We start from the raw sequence: 21,066 nt of genomic DNA on the forward strand, positions 1-21,066 counted from the left end.
ATTTAATTAATTGGATTCCAGGGGTCAGACCGAGCAGTTTAAATAGCTTCGCCAATGGGTTAAGAGTAGTAATGTTAGGAGGTACGGCGAAACTGGTTTACATACGAATGAGTAGATGAGCGAGAACTTGCGAGAAAGCGGGATCGGTCGAAACGCCCTCTTGCGGTGGAGCCGGAGGTACCGCTACATAGTCAAAATGCACGTTTCTATATCCCTCCCCATTCGCGCTCCCTTGAAACAGCACCCCCACATGCTACCAAAGTCGGTAACACCGCGATACCGATACTCTCCTCTGTTCAACCAGTAATTAATGAAATGATCGCGGCGCAGCCGATCGAAAGCATCTCTGGACGCGGTGGCCGGTCGGCTGCCGACACCTCCCCGACACCGGCGCATAGTTCCTCGGCCGAGACGCGATATATACGTCGCGATATGTATCTGCCGTAAACCCATACTTAACAGCGTGTCGAGCCGCTCGTTCCTCCAGCACGACGTCCCCCTTCGCCCCGACGTCCGAACCTGCCCCCCTCGCTCCCTCTCGCATCCAGGCTCTTCCTCTTCCTCACGTTCGCTCCTTTTCTCCCCCTTTCCCCGTTCTCGCTCCTCCACCCCTTTCAACAAACTGACTTACAGCTATCCACTTCTCCCCTCCCTGCCTCTCCGAGACCAAGGAGGACATTCAAATGCCGACAACCCTCGCGGCCGTTCCGGCGTCCGCGTCTGCCACGGCTCGCGGCCAGTTTCAATTCCTCGCGATTCCGCGGTTACGGAACGACCAGGCTATTTGCATGATAATTGCCGCGCGAATCGGCCGAACCGCGGTGCTCCAGATACGCGGTGACGACGTCTCCATCGTTCGCTGGGTGTATAGTGGACAGACGCGCGCGCCTTTCTCACGGTCCGCCGTTCCCGATGCGTTTATCGATAGGCCCTCCGCGAGGAACGGATGAATATCAAACGATACGGTTCGCTCGCCGGGCGCCGGCAGACCCTTGTTGTTTCAATTTCTCGAGGTCGATGTCGAGCGCGCGTATCTCGTGGATACCGTGTTCGAGGCGTCGGGGCACTTATTGTCCCGTTTCACGGCCACGATTTATGGGGGTACGTTACGTGTGTTATGGAGACATTTTGCGCGGGTACCGCGCGCTCGCCCCCTCGTGGGGACGCGAATGGATGTTGCCTGATCGTTCTCCGCGATCGCAGATCTCGCGATGAATTGATATTGTAACGGCTGCGTTTCGTGGGGCTATCGTGTTGAATGAGGACCCTTGAAGGTGATTTCGGTGGTGGCTGGGTGACGGCGGGAGGGTTTGGGACTGGGGGCGGAGAAGATGAGCTGGATTTAAGCCTCGGACGGTGCATAATTCGACTCCGCGACTGACGCTGGGTCGATTTTGATCTGTTACGATGTAAAATCTGTTATTTTATCGATGGTTTAGTGCACAAATATTGCAGGTATGTCCACTTTTACAGTCAATTCAGACGAGCAACGCAGCGTCGCACAGTGGAGAAATTTCGCGATTTTATGGCCGAAACCACAAAAATAAATTTTTGATTTCGACGAAATAAATGCAAATGTCAATTGAAGAACTAATACCAGTATCAAATGTCACCAATTTTAATGTTAAATGTTTTAATACAAAGATCTTATAGACTCGCAAATGTTTATGGTCATGCGAGGTTAGACCGATCGCAAAGAATTAATCCAGATTTTCAACACTTATATTGTGTTATCCAAAGATCTGAAAATAATTTGAAGGCTTGGATTGAATCCCTGTGTACATTGACGTTAAAAATCGTTGCTTAACTGTTTTCGTTTATACAGAGAACAAGTAAATAGTTTTGATACATCCAAATTGATCGTCCAAATAACATTTTTTCATTCGTTTTGTATGTATTTTCTCAAGTTTTCGCTTACTATGTATTAAAGAGGAAGGACCGAAGCATATTTTGGCATATTTGTTATTAAGTAATTAATTCAAATAAATAATGAAAAAATTGATAACAGAATAACGTACCAATTAGCCCCGCAATGGGGTAAATTGATACACTGTACCTTCGTCCAAATAACATTTTTTCATTCATTTCGCATGAATTTTCTCAACTTTTCATTTGCAATATATTAAAGAGGAAGGACCAAAGTATATTTTAGCATATTTGTTATCAAGTAATTAATTCAAACGAAAATGAAAAAAAAATTGAAAACAGAACAACGTATCAACTAGCCCCGGTCTCCCCTACAGGAAAACAGAACATATTTGGTCGATGCAGTTTGCAGCGCTAATCCGCTGAATCCCTTTAACGATAAAGGAGCTCGGTCATCGAACAATGCGAGGGTTAACGCAAAAATGTACCGTGCTCGATTCGTAAAAGGGGACAAGAACCTTTCGCTCGGAATCCCCGCGCGAATTCTACCACAAACCGAACAGATCTTCCTTCGGATCCGATCTAAAAATAACTATAGAGATAGTGTATTATTCCAGACCGTGCCCCGGGTGCTCGTTCTTAGTAACGAAACATGAACAGTAATCTACAATATCCTGTTCGTTACAGGCCGTTAATAAAGCCACATTGTTTCCGCCGATGAGAAATCGCCAGTCCGCCGATTTCCAAGCGGCGGCGTTACCACTCCGACCGAACGGCCAGCACCTGCGTCACGCTCGAAAAGTGAAGAGCCCGCGGAACAAAGAGGAGGCGAGCGCATTATGCCACGATGCTCGTTAAGGCCGCCGCTTATCCGCCGCGGCTGGGACCCCGCGAAATGCCAATAATTGGCGCAAAAATGCCAACTTATCTGCGAGCGGGGTGCACCTGTCGCCGGCGAGCGCGGCCCGTGCATGCAAATGCAACAGCCCCGCGGTCGCATACCAGAGATTGATATCTGCAATAAGTCGCCGCGGTAAACGAGGGTGTAACCTGCTGCACGGTTAACAAGCCGTCCCCGTCGCGGGAATACGCTTTCTCGTAAAGCGTCGAGGTTAAACTCGGCCGCGTCTCCCCGCGGAAGCGGGGAGAAAAAGACAGAGGGACGGAGAAAAAGGAGAAAGCACGGAAACTCGAGGGGGGAAAGGTCGGCGAGCGATCCGAAGGAGAACGCGAGAGTAACGACGGCCGTTCGATAGAGCGCAGGCAGGCAACCCGTGGAAATCTCGTTTGCGTGCGATGAAATGGCGACTACCGACCAACCGTCCCCTCTGCACCCGCGCGGATCGCCGACGAGCCAAGTGGCGACAGGACACCGAGAAGGACATCCATTTTGATAACGATTCGCGAAGGAGCCGGGCGATAGAGCAGGAGACTCGCGGCGCTGGGATCCTGGGAAATCGAGGCAATTCCCAGGGAGACGTCGGGTAAGCAATTTTCTTATCGGGCCGTCATTTCCGGTCGTTTATCTCATGGCTTGTAGTTAAGAAGGGACATTGATTAAAGGGCCATTTTAACTCCGGCTAAAATACTACTGAGTCGCGCTCGATCCTCGTCCACCCACCCCACCCCCTTCCACGGCCTTCTGCCTTGCTCATTTCGCTCCTTTTGATTCAATTTACGAGTAGAACGGCGTCGATAAAGGTGCTCGAACCCCTGACCCGCCTGCCCCTACGCCGAGCCCACCCACCCCGTCGTCGCACAGTGGTCTGATTCGCCAAAAAGCTGGCCAAAATATGAAGGCATCTTCCGAGGTGTAGAAAAACTGGTATACAAGGGTTTCCGAGGTCGCTGATTCACAATCCGAAGTGAAAGTTGCAAAAAGAAAAGAAATGGTGGTTGAGTACCTGAAAAAATATCAAATTTAACAGACACCTAGTACTTTAGAGTTTTCGTGGTCGCTGATATCAAATGTGTCATCGAAAATGTAATATTCATAATGGAGGATGTAATACCGCTTGCATAAATATTGTCTTTTACGTGTTTTTTTCGTAAAACGTGTTAATGTTGCGAGAATCAATGGAACGTTTAATTATTTATTCGTTCAATAGGCGATGAATGGCATATTTTTAGCTTAGAATAATTGTTTTCGTTAAACATTGACAATTAGAAAAAGTGGTATTTTGAAGTTGAAATACCAATTTTCGAAATTTTTGTTAACATTTCCAGAGTAAGGAAAAGTAGAAAAAAATAATAATCTTGACTTCATTCTAGTACGGGCTATAGCAACATGTGTATCGAAGATGCACACCAAATTTGAATGAAATCGGTTAAGTAGATCTTGAGATTTTATGAGAGCAATGAGAATATTCTTTCGGTACACCCTTTTGCGTACGAGGCTGTGTACTGCCACCAATTTTCATTATTTCTCATTGTAAAAATTTGTAAGTATTGTTGAAAAATGAACAAATACATGTAAAAAAACGTCAATGGAAGAAGTTTCATAGTTTCGTTATAAAAAAATTCCGGAGAATGCAAAAAATTGTCTATAACTGTAGAAGACCCTCTTAAGCACTTTAAATGTAAATATCTCATAGGGTAGCAAATTATAGCAAAATTTTTCAGTTGCATATCCTTCTAGGCAGTGTACTTGAAATAAAGAATTTCTTCTCTTTGCGTATAAAAGCGTATAACATTACTTTTTTCCTCGTTCTTTATTAAGGGAGGACTAAGATGTAGGATATATTGGGAAGGGAAATACACGGGTAAATGTACAAATATTTTGCACTGCTGCTATGCAAATTTAATGTTTATAACACATATTTTAATGGTGAAACATTTCACAAATGAATTCCTTCAATGAAACTTTGCGTGATACATTAAAAATGATAGAAATATCAAGACATTAAGGACCAAGAAATTAAGCCAACTTTGAAGGTTTATATAATAATAACTGATTACTGTATTTGATTTTTTCAAACAGTATTTGTTACATTGCAATGTATATAACAAATGTGCCATAGTAGCAAAACGCTGTTTTATACTTTGAAAGTTGCATTTTGGCCAGCTTTTTGGCGAATTAGACCACTGTGCGTCGTTTCCTCGACCACCAGCTCTTTCAGCTCTGCATCGGAAATGTCCGTGCCTCCTTTTCCAACCTCGGGGTACCTGGTCTTCACCCCTCGCCCTGGAAGGCGGTCGTGTTTTAACCTTCCTCCCGCTGCCCGGACCCTCACCCCCTCGTTTCTCTTTCTCCGTCTGGTCCGCCGTGCAGGCTTACCTTAGGGACCCTTATCGCGCCGAGATCAAATCATTCGATTCCTTTCCACGACTCGAACGGCCATAATCGCCGAGCTGCTACATCCACGGAGTAAAAGAGGGTCGCCCGGCCCTATCTCCGTGCTCTTCCTCCTCCACCCTGCACCGGATGGCTCTTTTAGCTCCAGAGCGGCCACCAGAAGATCGCGTAGACGTAGCGCGGCAATCGAGTCGTTGACGGCGAATACTGGGTGAATAATGAGCTTGTAACAGGCGAGCTGGTATTTGTTGAATCGAGGTGGAAGATGGAGAAAGGACGATGCGAGAGAGAAGTGAAGCGCGGGTGGGGAGCTTTTGATATCGCTACGGTTTAATTTCGAAGAGGAGGGGGAAAGAATAGAAGATAAGGATATATATGAAATCAAGATTAGGAAGAATATTAGAATCGAAACTATTTTTATATTGGAAATATTTGTTAGGGGTGCTAGGTGGGTACCAAAACCTTGTGTTCAAGTTGAACGAGTCTGCATGCGAGGTAGGAAATGGTTCGAGGAACACTTGAAAAAGAGGCGATGCTGTGCGTAGAAGCAAGTCAAGGATGTAGGGCGAAAGGGTATCTCGTTTCCTCGGAAATCGATTCTGAAGATTCATAGAGCACACGATTTGGCTGGCGTGTCTGTCTATCACCCTCCAATTCTACTTACCCGTCGAATCCTACAAGATTGACACAGTTTAACCGAAGCACCGTATAAATATCAGCAAACTTCAACTGCAAATACCTAAACATACACTTAACAACCCCGTGGCTAAATTAAATCAACCCTATCTGATTAATTCGACATACAGAACATGCCGCCAAACATGACCGCGGACCTATAACCCGGTATATATTTCTTTGAAAATCGATTTAACAATTTTCACCTCCGTCAGCACATCCCCCCACTAGGGATTGCAAAATTACCGAATTTTTCGATTACCGGTGATTCGGTAAAATTTTTTAATCAAAACCGGTTTACCGATAATTTACCGGTATTTTTTAAGGTATTGAAAATATAAGAGTAAACATTACAAGAAAACTTTTTATTAACTCTAATCGAGCATTATAAAAAATTATATGAAAATAAAACTATTCTGAACATAAAATATAAAATGATATAGCACAAAATAGATATATTTGTATAACTATTGACAATCCTTATTAATATGGATCGTCACCACGAAAACAATGAAAAGAATCTTAACTTACATACATAATTAAATATTCTTTATTTAACAATTCTTTTTATTAAATAAGCACGCAAAAGCATAGCTAATTCGTCTAAACTTTGGTGTCCTGATCGCTACCTAATTTTTGTACAAAATAATCCAGCCACGGATAAAGCGCTCTCAGATTCTACACTTGTTGGCCGGGTAGGCATTAAGAAATCATATGCCATTCATAGTATATATTTTCCCCTTACTTTTTCTACTTGAAAATACGTCCATGTTTTCATGACTGATTCAGATTCTTAGTTTTCTTTTGGATCAGAGTTGGTTCTTCATGAGATACTTCGGTTTTCGTCTTTATTAGTAAATGAAGTGTTCTTTTTTACTGATAACGTTGTAAATGTCGATGGAATTAATGAACGCATATATGGGCTATATTGCTATATGTAATTTATCGAATTACCGGTAAAAATTTGGCGAATTACCGGTAAAAATTTTAGGGTATTTCTCGCGATTTACCGGTTTCCCGATATTGCAATCCCTACCCCCAACCGAAAGCGTGTATCCATCTTGGAAAAGTTGGAAGGCGAACGCGTAGTCAGCGTGTCCGCGCAATCCGAGCGAGAAGCGGAGGCCGGCTTCGTCGCTCCGGACAAATTTCCCGCGAAATTTACATTTTAATAACAATCGGCCGCCACCGACTTCCACGAGCTGCTAGGCGACGAGCAGCAGGCGGAGGGGGTGGCGGCCGGGTGGCTGGCAACGACAAGACGCGACCGAAGTTTGATATTTCGCCGAAAAGTCCTCGCATTGTCTAAAAGTTGATGGCGTCACCCCAAGGAGGAAGATAACATCTGGTGCTGCCTCCATCAACAACCCACCCCTGACGCCGCGCAACCATCCCTATCCACCGAACCGAAGGAAACTCGTCTTCAATTATTCTTGTACCCCCATCCCCCTCGGTGCCTGCCGCCTCTTCCTCCCTCTTTCGTTCTCTCTAACACGGCTTTACCGCGTCGCCACCATCCGGCTCGCCCTCGCCCGCCTCTTTCGCCGTCTTTCCGTCTGTCAGCCGGTTGAGACGAACAGCGAATTTATGGAATTACGAACGGCAAGGCCGGGGAATTCATTTGCATCCCTGAAAAACCCGCGGATATACTTATACGTATATTCTCCCGTTGTATATGTGTTTGGGGTAAACCGACGCGGATGACACTTTGCAGCGAGATCGTGGTAATTGGGCCGTCAGTTGTCGGAGGTGAAGAGAATTCCTATGCGGAACCGAGGTAATGGGATTGCGATTTGAAAGATCGCGACGCAACGTGTTTGGGCAGCATGGGCATAGCGAAGGTGGGAAAGGAGTGGGCACTAAAAGATAATTAGCCGTTCGTCAGAAAATAAATAAATTTATTACAAAATAAGGATGAATTAAATAGTGAAGTAATTCTGCATTACGCGATACCGATTATATTGATTTCTAACCGCGTTCATGAATTCGAAATTCAGTTTCACTATTTATTCACCCTCCCTGAATGAAATCCCAGCTACGCCACTGTTTGGCAGTGGAGTAATCGTTTATCGCTTCGTTAAAATCGATCGAATCGTGTCCCTCTCCGTAGATAAGTAATGAATGTGTGAAGTATTAAGATATCTGAGCAGACGTGCTGCCTGTAGGGATATTCTATCGATACAGTTTAGTTGTAAATTGAAGAATACGTAGAGATGAGAATATCTTAATTGAAGTTCGAAGAGGGCGCGAGTAATTCAATTGGACACCGTCGATCATCCCTCACGGCCAGCCACCCTCTCGCGAAAGAATCCTCATCCCTCTTTCTTTCTTTCTGCCTTCGAACATAGTTTCCGAGGCGTCCCGCGTTAAGTGGCTGCTAATCCTATCAATCAAAATATATTAAAGCAGGGCCCGCCTCTGGGGTGTCCGTTCCACGGCGCTCCACCCCGAACTTCACCCTTTTAATAAACTCCTGCCGCAGGCAGAAGGCACGATTTAAAGAGTTTTCGCGGGAAAGAAGCAAGCTGCGAGCTGAACGGGTCAGAGAGGCGCACCCTTTGAGGGCGGCCTAACTACTTAATTCCGAAAGACACCGCGACGCCTCGATTTCCCTGGCCTCTTTTTATCCCTCCTTTCCTTTGCATCACAAAAGGACCGCAGGAAATCCCTGATTCCCGGCCAACCACGTCACAGGATCACCCAGAAGCTTCTCCTATTACTTCTAACAAGAATCTTTATTCGAATGTTGGTGCTAAATAAAGCTGCAATGATTTATCAATACCTAATAATCGATTCTTCTTCCCAATCTCATTTCTAACTTTATTCCCGTATTTCCATCCTTAAAGATTTCCTATAAGATTGGCATCCACTCATTAACCCGAGGGTAGGCGCGCCAAATAATTTACGTTAGTAGGCGCACGTCGTTCATTTCGACCGATGGTAATGTAATCAGAAATAACTTAATAAAATGACTAAAATAATATAAATAATGCATAACACTGTATTTTACTTACTTCAGAATCGTTATACGTAAATAATCTTCATTTTTTTATGATAAAGTGATTAATCGTATTATAATATTATGAGTTCTGGAAAATTTATTTTTATACAAATGATGCATTGTAATTGATTTTAAAAATAAAATGTTATATACAAAAAGTTGCGCGAATGCAAAATATAAAATTACATTGTCTATTTATCAATTTGAATTTATCACTTGATTTTTAATTTTCAATAATAGCAATTATCTAATATATTTTATATTTATATTTGTTTTTCAAAAAATATACTTATAAATTTATGGTTTCGTAAACGTATTAAATATTTATATTTTCCTCGGATTAGGAACTGCATCTTGAGAATAAAGAATAAATACTGACGTTTCCTTCGCTCAAAGTACACGCCTCCTCTACATCTGACATCTCTATATCCGCAGAATCAATTTCCGAATCTGTATCGTGATCGGATTATATAACATAATCGGAATCTTCTGCGGAATCACTGATCTCGTCTTCAATGTTTTCAATCCATAAGAAATCTCGGAAATTAGTATTAGCCATGATTGCCACACAGTACGCGTCGTACGCGACAGATGGAACGAGGCTAACGTTAGCAGGCGCGCTATGGTCGAAAAGACCGACGCGTAAATATGTACGATTTAAAACCTACACGAGTGCACTAAGTGTCGCTCCGTAACGTAAATAAGTCAAGAACTCCTTCAAAGAGGAACAGCTCCACGGAAAAAGTAAACAGTCGAACGCTATGGATCATGTTTCAAAACATACGAAATCGTCGGTCGAAAAGACCGACATGCGCCTACTCCCGGGTTAAAAACACCCCTCATCGAATCACTCCAACAATACATAATTTTTAGGATTTTATTTTAAAAAAAAAAGTAAACGTCATAGAGTTACAAAACTTCTTCGGCTTTATTTGGACATCCTTGAAGATAATAAGAAATAATTTTGGGATGATTTAGGAGTACCCTTAAAGAATAAATGTCGAGCTTTAATGCACTCGTAGATTAATCATTCCTACACAACACTCACGTTTTACGTTAAAAATCGTTTCTATTCGTGTTGATTAAATTCGAAGCACCCTCGAACCCCTGCAGCAGCAACCAGTCCGCCAGACCCTACACGGCGCTTGACTACTAGAAAACTCGCTCGCAAAGAACACAGTGTTTGTTCTACCGGCTCGATAGCCGCCCCTTAGATAAGAGCAATAATCTTCCGCAGCGTACAATTTATTACCTTAATTGATACGTTGGTCTGGTTGGACAACGAGCATTCGGTGCGCAACGAGGCACGGCGGTCTCGACTGGGATTTCGCTACTGCCGTCACGGTGGAATGTCGAGGAACGCGATAGGAGATCGCCTCTTTATAAATTTTCATCGCTCGCTGGAAGAGCACGGCCGTTCGCTCCCGCGGAGAATCTATTAATTATCTGACAGATTTAATTATCCCGCTGGTTCGATGGAATCGCGTGACTTCTGCTTTCCACGTGCACGCACACCGACCACTTTGCAGAGCTGAGTGAATTCGCAGGCCCGCGCTAGCAGAGGGGCAGGCGAATAAATCTGGACGCGGAGACGCGAGAAAAACGCGACGGGGCAATAAAATCTGCGCGCTGGGCAACCTCGTCCTAGCCAGACCTCGTCCCTTTCCATTCCTCTGATCGCGTCCCCGATCGCAAGCAGAGCGAGTTTCCGCGGCTCCAAGTCGCTTAATAAGCTGCTCGACCGTTATCGCGTTAACGTCGATGAAACGCGCGGCACAATCACCGCTGGAATATCTGGTCGCGGCGTTCACACGTGTAACGATCACCGTCGGCTCGTAAAGCAAACGCAATTTTCATAATTACACGTTGGACAAACGCGGAAACGCGCGCCGCCAGGGCGGACACGCGAGATCGTTATTACGCCACGTTAAATATCGTTTACTAATTAGCGCCGCCGCTTGGACGGCAACGGCAGCCGGCGAGCCTCCACTGCGAACAGGACGTGGACGATCGAGAATGGTGCACGGATACGCTCTCGATGTTACGTTGGGTGCCGAAGACAATTGGGGACGAAGTTTTCGAATGCGGAGTACGAGGGTGTGCGCGGAACTGCTTTCGGGAGGAACTGAGTGAGACGAGTGTCTTGTTTGAAGGTAGATGTGATTAGAGACTGTTAATGGAGATTATGTTTGAATTCTATTGCATAGGAAGCTTCCGTCATCCTTGCTCTTTAGGCACTAATTCTGATTCTTGTAAGAGAAAGCTGGTTGCTTAAACATTTTCTCTGGTCTGCAATCCTTACAGTTGCTACTGCAGACAGCAAAAATCTAATTCCAATGCCTCCACTAATGGCTTTAGTTAGTCGAATGCTACCAACCCTTAATGATCTGGAACTGGAGTGAAAATGTTGTTTGAAGATTTTAATTTTTAATGAAGGGTAGCTTTATTTCTGTTGGGTATATTTTATTTCTTGCTATTGTTTTACAATGTTTTTTAATGTGTTATTTAATAGCGAGTAGATAGTATAATTAATATTGCTTTAAATGTAGCTTTCGTTTTTTTGTAAATTTTGGAATCCGTACTGTGTTCAACTGAATTTGGTCGTTTTAAGGGTTGGTAGCTTTTCGCATAACTACTTAGGCCCCATTATTCCTGAAAATCGGTAATTTAGACGTTTCAAGGGTCACTCTTATATAACTCTCAGACCCACATTAATTGAGACTTGGTTGTTCATTCTGGTGAATAGTAGCTGTTCCCAAAGTTCAGCTGCAACTTGTACCGCCGTCCTACATTTCAATAGAAAGTCATCCTCGACGATGTTATCTCACTAAGGAAACTGCCGATGCCGGGCTCGTTAACCAACACGGTTGCCAATTAATAAACAGACCCAGAGACACTTGTGGTTCTCGAGCATTTCTTTCGACAGCAGTTAGTAATTTTGTCGTGACAGTGAAATTTCGTATAATTCGTACGCCTCGGTTGACAGTGCACGAGGAGTAACCCGGAGCAGCTCTCCGAGAGGCGAAATTGTGAAAGTGAGAGATACTATTTGTTAACGAGAAGAGACACGAGAAACTACTTCCACGACGTCCGTTCTTACGACGATCCTGTAACCGAGAAATTCCCGTGCCCTCGCAGCCGGTTCCAGCGAGCGTCTTCCTTGGAAAGGCACGCTTCCTCGAATTCGCGGATCAATTAAAAGGAACGCGCTTCGAGGGTTTTGCAGGTGAACGAGCATCGCCCTGGCACGCAGATCAATCGTACGTGCAAGACCTTTTTGTCTAATGAACACGATCGGACACGAGAAGCCCGGTGTAAGGACGCAGGAATTATATAATATGGCGTGCTTCTTGCTGGCTGTCCCTGGTAGCAGTATACTACTGCGAACTACTAGCAGCAGTAATTCCCTTTTTGCGGCCGCGTTGTCAGCTACCAAGCTTCATGGAGTCTCTACACTATACAGTGTCGTAGTTGGCGGTGTTACGCGTGGGGACTTGGGAAATTCGTGAAAGCGAAAAAGCCAGATATTTTAGAAACTGTACACCTAACGATGCTGTTTCTTGAACCACCTCTGTCCAATTTTCGAAGGATCCTGCCCACCAATCTCGCCCCCTCCCCACATTCCAAGCATAAAAGACCCAAAAAGGAACGACGGAAGTCCGACATCCCCAAAAACGCTGTCAAACGCGCGTCCAAGGAAAAGGTACAAATCATTCCCTCTCCTCTTTTTCTGCCGCGACAGGTCGGACTGGAAAACACGTCGCCGCAACACGGGAGCGTCGATCCGAAAAAGAAGGAGCACGGAGAGGGCCAGGAGAAACGTCGTGGGAGGACAAAGCGCGAAAGATCACGAGGAGCGGCTGGATGCCCCGGAGGGCGCTTCTGATGGAACGCCTCGGCCACCCCCTCCGCCACCCTCTGGCCAGAGGATGCGCTAGGAAAGCCGGCGGTAAGGTGCAAGGTACAATGCTTGGTGGGCACAGTGTGTCCGACGTTTCTCCGGGGAGCGATCAATGATAGGCCGGGGGTACGAGTCACGTGACCTCGCCGCGGGGAGTTCGCGCAATGCATCACCAACCAACCACCCAGGCCACCCTCCTCCGCCTTCTTCCCCGCAGCGGGCCCTCCTTCCGTCCCTGCCAGCCTCCGTGTCTGCCTCCTGCGCCTCTCTGCTTCGACCACCCCCGCGACACCCCGCAACACCACCGTAACCAGCCGTCCCGCATCCTGCCACCCCACTCTTCGCCTTCCAGCCACCCTTATTCTCACCCCACGCACCCCCAACGCCTCTAGCTGGATCTCCCCGTCCACCACCATCGCGGCCACCACCACCACACCGCTATCCCTGTTCTTCTTCCTCCACCACCACCACCGCTACCACCACCACCGCCGACTACGACGAACGTCGCGTTACCATCTCGGCGTCCCTCTGTACCCTCTACGGCGCAGACACGCCGAGAGTACTAAACGGGGTTGTTGCTACGTTGCTCTTGGCGACCAGCAAGTGTCGTCCTCGTCGTCGACGTTGTCGTCGTCTTTGAGCAGACGACACTACCCTGCAGCGGTCCGCTACCAGCAGGACTCACCCCCACCTTACTCGTTTGTAGCTTCTGATTGATCTCGAGCACCCAGCGATCGGTAGTATGCTTGGAATGGTCCTGGTATGAGCGTAATTGGGGGTTAGTGGATATTGTGTAATCGACATCGAGGGATGTAAACTATGGACTCGTATGGCACTCGGTGATGAAAGAGTTCGCGCGAAAGGAGACGCCTCGGTGGAGAATGAATTGTCGATCCTCAATAACAGTTCGTTCGCTCAACCCTTGCTTCGCATAGGAGGGACGAGAATTTTTCAAAGAATTTCGCTCGTTCAGTGAGATTAATTTTTCGATTCGTTTGGAGATTGACAGCCCCCCACCCCAGTCTCCCCTGCGCGTGATGGTTTTTCTTGGACCGTAGCTTTCAAGGAAATTAAATTTATTCTCTCTCGCTGACTCTCGCGACTTTTTTCCCCACTCTGTATACCATCCCACCTCTACACACTTTATTCGTACGATTTATAGCCACAAAGGGACTTTGAGTCCAGTTTGTCGTTGCTTGCGCATTCTACTTTCGCAGAGCGTGTGTATCCGTAAGGCAGAATTCACACAGGAGCTGAAGGGCGCATAATGTGACAGTTGTGATACCACTCACAAAGCTAGCGTATACAAATGAACGGGCGTTATGTTTGAACACTCTCACCGACGTGCCATTCAATTTCTACGTGCACGTTCGGTAAAGCACTAGCTCGCTCGGTGAAAAATATTCATAATGGCATTTAAATTCCACGGTCAGTCGCCTGGTTACATCGTTATATGACAGGAGGGCGGGGGCGGGCCAAGCATTCGCATGAAAATATACGGTAACCCCGCGACCCCTGGGAAATCATGGCATCCGTTACTCGCGTCGAGGTGACTCGGAAGGACTCGAGAAAAATTCTATGCATCTGTCAGCTCGGACGCGTACGTTTTACTTCAGGTTTTGGTCCGCTAACGCGACGATAATGGTGGCTGGACGAAAAATCTGCGTCCTTACAATCTCCTCTGTTTGCGTTCCCTTTCACTGAATTCTAACGCAACGACGGAGACATTAAGAAATCTGATTTTAGTATTATATTAATAGTTTAACGGAGAATCCCTTGGGTCAGTGATAATCTCGTGAAAGTTTAATTTGCACATAATTCTTAGCGAATGTAGTTTCGAATTTTGTAGAATTGTCTTACCGAACTGAAGTCTGTTTGAATTAAAATTTGCCAGAACTCTGCACCCCCCCTTCGTCAAGTACATAATACACCCCTAGGAATCAATTTCATTTGATGTGAAACAAACGATGGAATTAGTAGCGGTTGCGTGCGATTACGTGATTCGCGGGAGCGGCGGAAAGAAATTGCGCCGACGGATGGAAATTGCGGGCGTCGTGACTAATGCGATATTATTTAAACGGCCGCGTGTAAAAAGGCGCGCCCCGTGTAGCTGTGTTCCCGGCCCGCATCTACATTCTCCGTGACTTTCAACCCTTAACGCCACTGTTATATTGCCCCGAGAACCGTCTGTTTGCATACTAAAAAGGTTTAAAACCTCCCGGGACAGAAATAATATTCGCACGGTTACGAGCGACGCCTATGGCATCCCTGATCATTCCAAGCTGACGTGTCGAGAGCAGTCTGCGCCGCTTAAAAATACACTTTGCCCACCGACACCCGCGCTTCACTTCTCATGGAGGATCTTTAGCATCGATCTGGAGAGTAATTGGTAGTCGTGTTAAGAAGATAATAATTTCAGACGCGAAATTATCTCGAAGTGGGCATCAACGCTGCTCTGTGGGAGATGGAAACTTGATGAAGTTAATTTCGAGCAAATTGCATTAAATAATACGAAGGTAAATAAGAATTGAAGTTGTAATGTGTATGTTTAAGTCGTGGTCACTAATACCCTAACGGGGGATGGGACATTAAATAATTAAATAGAAAGAATTGAAGAGACTGAAATTCTCGAGAGTGATAATTGATTTGTATGTTTTTAGCTTCGTTGTAGATACTTACAATATGAACAGAAACACTGTAGTTAGCTAGCGGAACAGGATGAAATTGTATGTACCGATACGATATATCAGCGTATCCTCAGGTCTCTAGGTGGAGTTGGTTGCAATGCTGGCGAAAATTGGAATTAATTTCCTCCATAGACACCACTTACCCCTGGATACCCCAACCGCTAACTATTCTCCTCTTCGACGCTGACAAATACAAAGCTCTTTCAGATACATTTGGATAGATGTTCAGATACGTTACCCTGTTGCCGGGTTCTGATGCATTTGAAGCATTTACCAAACAATGATCACAAAGATCAGAGGAAACGCTACTACAACTTCCATCCCTTACTTCTTAAAATTGTATTCTTTGGAATTCCGTCATGCCTGTATTACTCTCCTTTACTCAACGAACAATGAGGAAATGATCAGGGGAAGATTTGGAGATTTGGCGCCCCTAGGCTGACTAGTGTCTGCTGCCAGTTTCGTGATATACCATCAAGTATTTTAATTTAGAGTTGTGACAATTTTAAAATTAACTCAATATGACAACTGGCAAGTGAGTTATTGCTAATTTGCTATACGAAAACAAAGTGAACTCATCCGGTCAAAGCAGCTAAAATAAAAACATTTTGCTACCTTTTTCAATTTCTTTCGCCGTAAACTTGCCACCCCCATGTATACAAATCCGCCGCTGGGAATGATACTCGTTTCTCCAAATTCTCTCCTTTATTTCAGCGAAATTCCACGAAGATTCCACCCATGCTGTATAAATCCAAGTCACAGAAGTTACACAGAAATCGTGAAGCACGTCCCAAGAGATCGCAGCAGCGGTACAGGCGGACGCTCCGAGCCGTTACTCGGTATAAGAAACGATGATAACGAGGCGACCGACTCGTATATAACCTCTTAATTTGCACCCACTCGATCGTGGATTATCGGGAAATTAAAAAGGGGTCCGGGGATAAGTGCAGGGGGACCAGTATCCAGTATCCAGCTGCGCGATCGCGGCCTGCGGGCTATTATCGCGGGGTGGACACAACGTCAGTGTAAACAAGCCTTAGTGGCCATAACAGCGAGGCAGAATGCCGTTCCCTTCGACCGGTAACCTGCATTCTACGCGGTGTGCTCGTTACGACCCTGTTGGCCGCGCGATAACTTTCAGGTTACTGCCACCACTTACGCCCCGCCATGAACGACACACCGTTCAAGCCTTCTGGGCTACTGCTCCGCTGATTGCGAATGAAACACGGGACACGCTCGCCCGTGCGACGATAAAGGGAAAAGGAAACGCCGAGTAAAATTACTCGCCGGGCCGCGCGCGATCACGGGCGATACCCGGGCCGCGTTATTTACGTAGACCGCGCTTTATTAATTATCTAAACACGATGTAATGAATCGCGATACCCGGCACAAGGATAATATACGACGCTTGTGCGTGCGCCGAGGCTCTTCGAGTGGTTGTTGCAAGAAAAAAGAGGGTCGAGTTGCTTAAGTGGTGGAGCTTGCGGGGGGAAGTGGCTGACGTTTTTGTAAGGGTATCGGGAGACTGAATTATTTAGGGAAGTAGTGGTATTTTTAGGAAAATATATGGGGACCCAAATTTTGAAGGAATATCGATATTATGGAGGAGATATTAAAGGTACAACTAAGGGTGATAAAGGTCCCTTTCTTAGCTCCTGCGTAGAAACTTTACTATTATCTTTAATCTATTTTCAATTCATCTATAGTACACAAGGGTGCCTATGTAATAACAGAGGAGATTAATCACATAGGTGTCCCTCTTACCTCCCCAGTTTCCCACCCCCAAAATCAGCAACAACAGAGTGAAATCACAAACCTGTTCCTTGCAAAGATTCTAATGTCCAAGACACTGAGGGGGTGATTTACATTCCCACGATGCATTCCGCGCCCCGAGGATCCGAGCGATCGCGTCGGTGGTGATGGATGAACGCAGCAATATCTAACAAAGTCAGCGTGCAAACTAAGTTGGGGGCATAGCGACGGGGGCGGATTATTAACGGTTGCGGACCGTGGTCCGCGTGCGGTCTCCGCGAGCGAGGTTTAGGCGCGTGCGAGCCGGATTTATGGCCCCCATTATGACGTTGACGTATCGCCTCCGCGAGGGTCCTAAACCAAACCCAAGGCGGATCTAAGCTCCGTGTATCTAAGCCGAGAGCTAGCCACAGGTTACCGCAACCCGGACGAGAATATTCCAGCCTGATCCCGTGGACCACCGTGTCCGATAAATGTCCGTCTGGTCGTGGCTTTTGCTCCGCGCGATTTTCTGGGTCATTCTTACCTAACACAGGCTCCAGTTTCACGAGAGAATTCCAATGGTTCTATTGGAAGGAAACTCGTGAACTTGGGTCGAGTCCCGACAACTGGGAATAGAGTACGATCTGTGAAGAAAGCTTCGGATATCGGGGTATAGGTAATCTCATACCTGAACGAGGAACAATTTGGAGTATAGTGATATTGTATCGCTATAATATTTGTATGAAAGCTGCACGTTTGGAAGGCTCATTTTATCAGACTTGGATATTTCCCTTTGTAGACGTGAATGTGCTCTGCGAAATAATGGTCATCCGGGATTATGGACCTAGTCGGCCTAGAAGGACACGGATCTCTGCCTGATCGACCCTCTGATATCCTTCTTCAAGAGCACACTAGTCAGCAACCCTCGAAGGAGATTGTTAGAAGAGGCACGCAGCTCAGCATGAACAACTAAACCACGTTTGATTACGTAAGGGTATGAAGACATCGTTTGTAAGGAAGGCTTAATTAAATGCAACTTCGACGAGTAAATGGAGTCTCGCTAATTCCACCTGCTATCAATTTCCAATCCCCTCCAGTAGGCACTCGTGCAAAGAAATTCAGAGTGATACCTTAAGTTCAGATAGAGAGCCCTGTCAAAGATGTTGGTTCGATATGAGTTTAATCTTCAGGCTTGTAGTTGCAGGCTCTGCTTTTATTTATTCTTTTTCTTAATAACTATACGTGACGTAATATAAAGCCTTCCAGTATTGTATTTAATTAAGTTCAACAAATATATTATTGTTCCAAACACACAAAAGAGATTATACCATAGGTAGTTTGATAATAAACCCAAACTAGAATAAGTCCATCAACCTAGAATGCTCATAGTCCCCTCAACTGAACTGTCCAAATTCGAAAGTCGATCCAGCCACTCAGTTACCCTCCGTAATCCTCAACCGGTCATATATCATTGGAAACAGGAAAAAGACAAATAAAAGAAGAGGGCAACTACATACTTGCAGCCAAGATCGCCACGCGTAGCATCCTCGAAGATCGGACTCCGCGAATCCGAAGCCGCAAGAGCTCCCGCGGGGGGTCAGCACAGTGCGAAGATAAGCTCGCGTTGTCAGCCAGAATTATTGGCGTTTTCCGGCTCGTAATGGTTGTCGCCGGCCACGGTGCACCGTGGAACGGAAAGAATCGCGCATCGGGAATTTAAAGGGCGTGCGAAGTCGCTTTTACGCGTCGGATGGCCCGATTCAATTTATACCCTCCAGCGGCCCGCTTCCGGCCTGGGCCACACATCTTGCGGGATTGCAGCACTTCGTCCACTTCCGGAACCGCTAGATGACATCTTTCTCCCTGTCTTCCCCATCCCCCACCCCTTTCGAATGAAATATCGAGGGCGGTGTCTCTGTCGCTCCGGACGACGATTCTCGCGGTTGCGACCGGCGAGAAAAGCCAGGGGGGTGTCCGAGAGAGAGGGCTGACGCGAATAAATCGCGGTGCAAAATGGATCGGGCGACGTATGGAGCGGACGAGGCGTCACGCATCGGCGAGTGTCAAAACACCGTGGAGCCAGTTTGCTGGCATCGTCGGGACGATGCATTAAAGGGCGTCGAGTTAATGGACAACCGGGATCCACTGGACGGCGCGGCGAGTTCGGGGACCGAGTGCTCCTCGTTCCCGAAGGAATTGTCAAAATACGTACCCCGCAAGGAAATCGGCTGACAGCGGATGATGGACACTTGTCGCGGGTCGGGTGGAGGGAGTGATTCGATAGGGGATTTCTTTTATTTGAACAGAGAAATGTTTCGGGTCTCATCTGTGACGAGGAAGATGTAGTTTTGTGAACTTCGGTTCTTAGTTATTAGAGGGAACGTCGGTGCTGTGTAACTGGTCTGTTTTTGGAGTGGAGGGTTGTATTTGGAGATGGAGTGATCTGTGAGATTTACAATAAATCCTGCTATATACTCTGTCATATAAGAAGGAACCTGCGCATAGACCTGTTTTGCGCTACTATTGGCTATACCCCAACCATCGCTCCCTCGGAAACGGGTTCCTTCTGATTAGTGTTCCTGAATTCTCCATATTTTTTGTTTCTCGAGAAATCAGAAATGAGATCGTATTTCTTGAGAATTCTCGAGAAATTGAAAAAAAAAAATATTGGAAAAATTGTATTTTTGGAATAATGTTGATAATATTTATCAAAATACAAGAAAACTTTAACTAAATGATTATTCCTGACTAAATTATACAAAACTTGTGTAGATGAAAAATAGATATTAAATCTAATTGGTAAATTTATTTAATACAAAATTTGTACAAAGCGAAACATTACTTTTTGGTTTTAAAATTTATTTTTAAATAGCACAATGTGTCTAATGTAGTGTCAGCGAATCTATTTCTTTTTTTGTGGCAAAATCTTTTACCCATCTTTTGGCCCTTTGAGGAGAAATTCTGGATCATGCAAAAATTTTATACGGGATACAATAGTCTTATCTCCTCCTTTCTATATTTATTCTTTAATAGCCACAATAAAACTCATTAGGTACTTAATTCAGTATACAACTTTTCTAAATTTTTAAATAAGAATTTAAGAGCACCTTCAGCAGTTAATAATATCGAATCTTCTGTACCGTGATTTTCTATTGGAATTTATATAGATTCTAATGTTATTAATAAGATGTATTATAAATTGTAGATGTGTTTATACGTACGCGATTAACTAGTAATACATTCATTTACGAAAATAAATGAGATTTATAATATTTTTCCTAGACTTAAGTTTCTCGAGAAATTATAGTATTTCTCGAGAAATAAGAAAGAAGCAATTATAAAATTTCTCGAGAAATTCTCGGGAAAGCATTCTCGAGAAGGAACACTACTTCTGATATGACAAGAAGATTAGAAGCTACGAAGATGAGTCCTTGAACTTCAGATTTCCCCCCGGGAGGCTGTTTCGTTGTTTTCCTATTTTCCTCCTCTCTTCTCCCATTTTTATGTCCAATTAATTGTAAATCGCGAACATGTAATTAAAATGCGAATCATGGTCTCGCTTATTTACCAAGGGTATCAACCATCTCGTTCCACTGAAAACGAAGAAACTAACAGAGGGAAATTTCCTTGGAATAATTGCTGGACGGAAAAGTGTTCGCGGCACCAATATGCCAGTGATATTGGAAGATGGAGAAATGTATCTATTATATCCGACGGGCTCGAAACACGCGGAAACTGGATACGACGTATGCTAGCTGGAGATCCTGGCAAACTCTCCCGAGGGGAAAGCCGAGGATATTGAATATCAGATCGCGTGTCCCTGGCGTGTTTATTCGGTCGCGCGCGCGCGCGCACGCGAGAACGGCACAGGAAACAAAATCCTGTGCCTGAAGGGGGTGGTACACGA

The 21,066-nt window shown here is 45.3% G+C and overlaps 1 protein-coding gene across 11 annotated transcripts in view; it reads left to right on the plus strand.

Annotated features, from left to right (window-relative positions):
- LOC143373994 (uncharacterized) overlaps positions 1 to 18,229 on the plus strand; it is a 146,976-nt gene extending 128,747 nt beyond the window's left edge. For 8 of the 11 annotated variants that reach the window (XR_013086593.1, XR_013086595.1, XR_013086592.1 and 5 more), the window contains 2 exons: positions 12,580 to 12,786; positions 17,959 to 18,229. Coding sequence is in view for 6 of the 11 variants with exons in the window: in XM_076821769.1 (XP_076677884.1) it covers positions 12,580 to 12,775 (196 nt within the window). In the remaining 5 variants the exon portion in view is untranslated. Of the gene's footprint in view, positions 1 to 12,579; positions 12,799 to 17,958 lie in introns of all 11 variants that reach the window. The other 3 variants (XM_076821776.1, XM_076821786.1, XM_076821813.1) reach the window with 2 other exon arrangements.
- The last annotated feature ends 2,837 nt before the right edge of the window (positions 18,230 to 21,066 follow it).

This window comes from Andrena cerasifolii, chromosome 1, assembly GCF_050908995.1.
Source record: "Andrena cerasifolii isolate SP2316 chromosome 1, iyAndCera1_principal, whole genome shotgun sequence".
In the NCBI taxonomy this organism is placed as follows: Eukaryota; Metazoa; Arthropoda; class Insecta; order Hymenoptera; family Andrenidae; genus Andrena; species Andrena cerasifolii.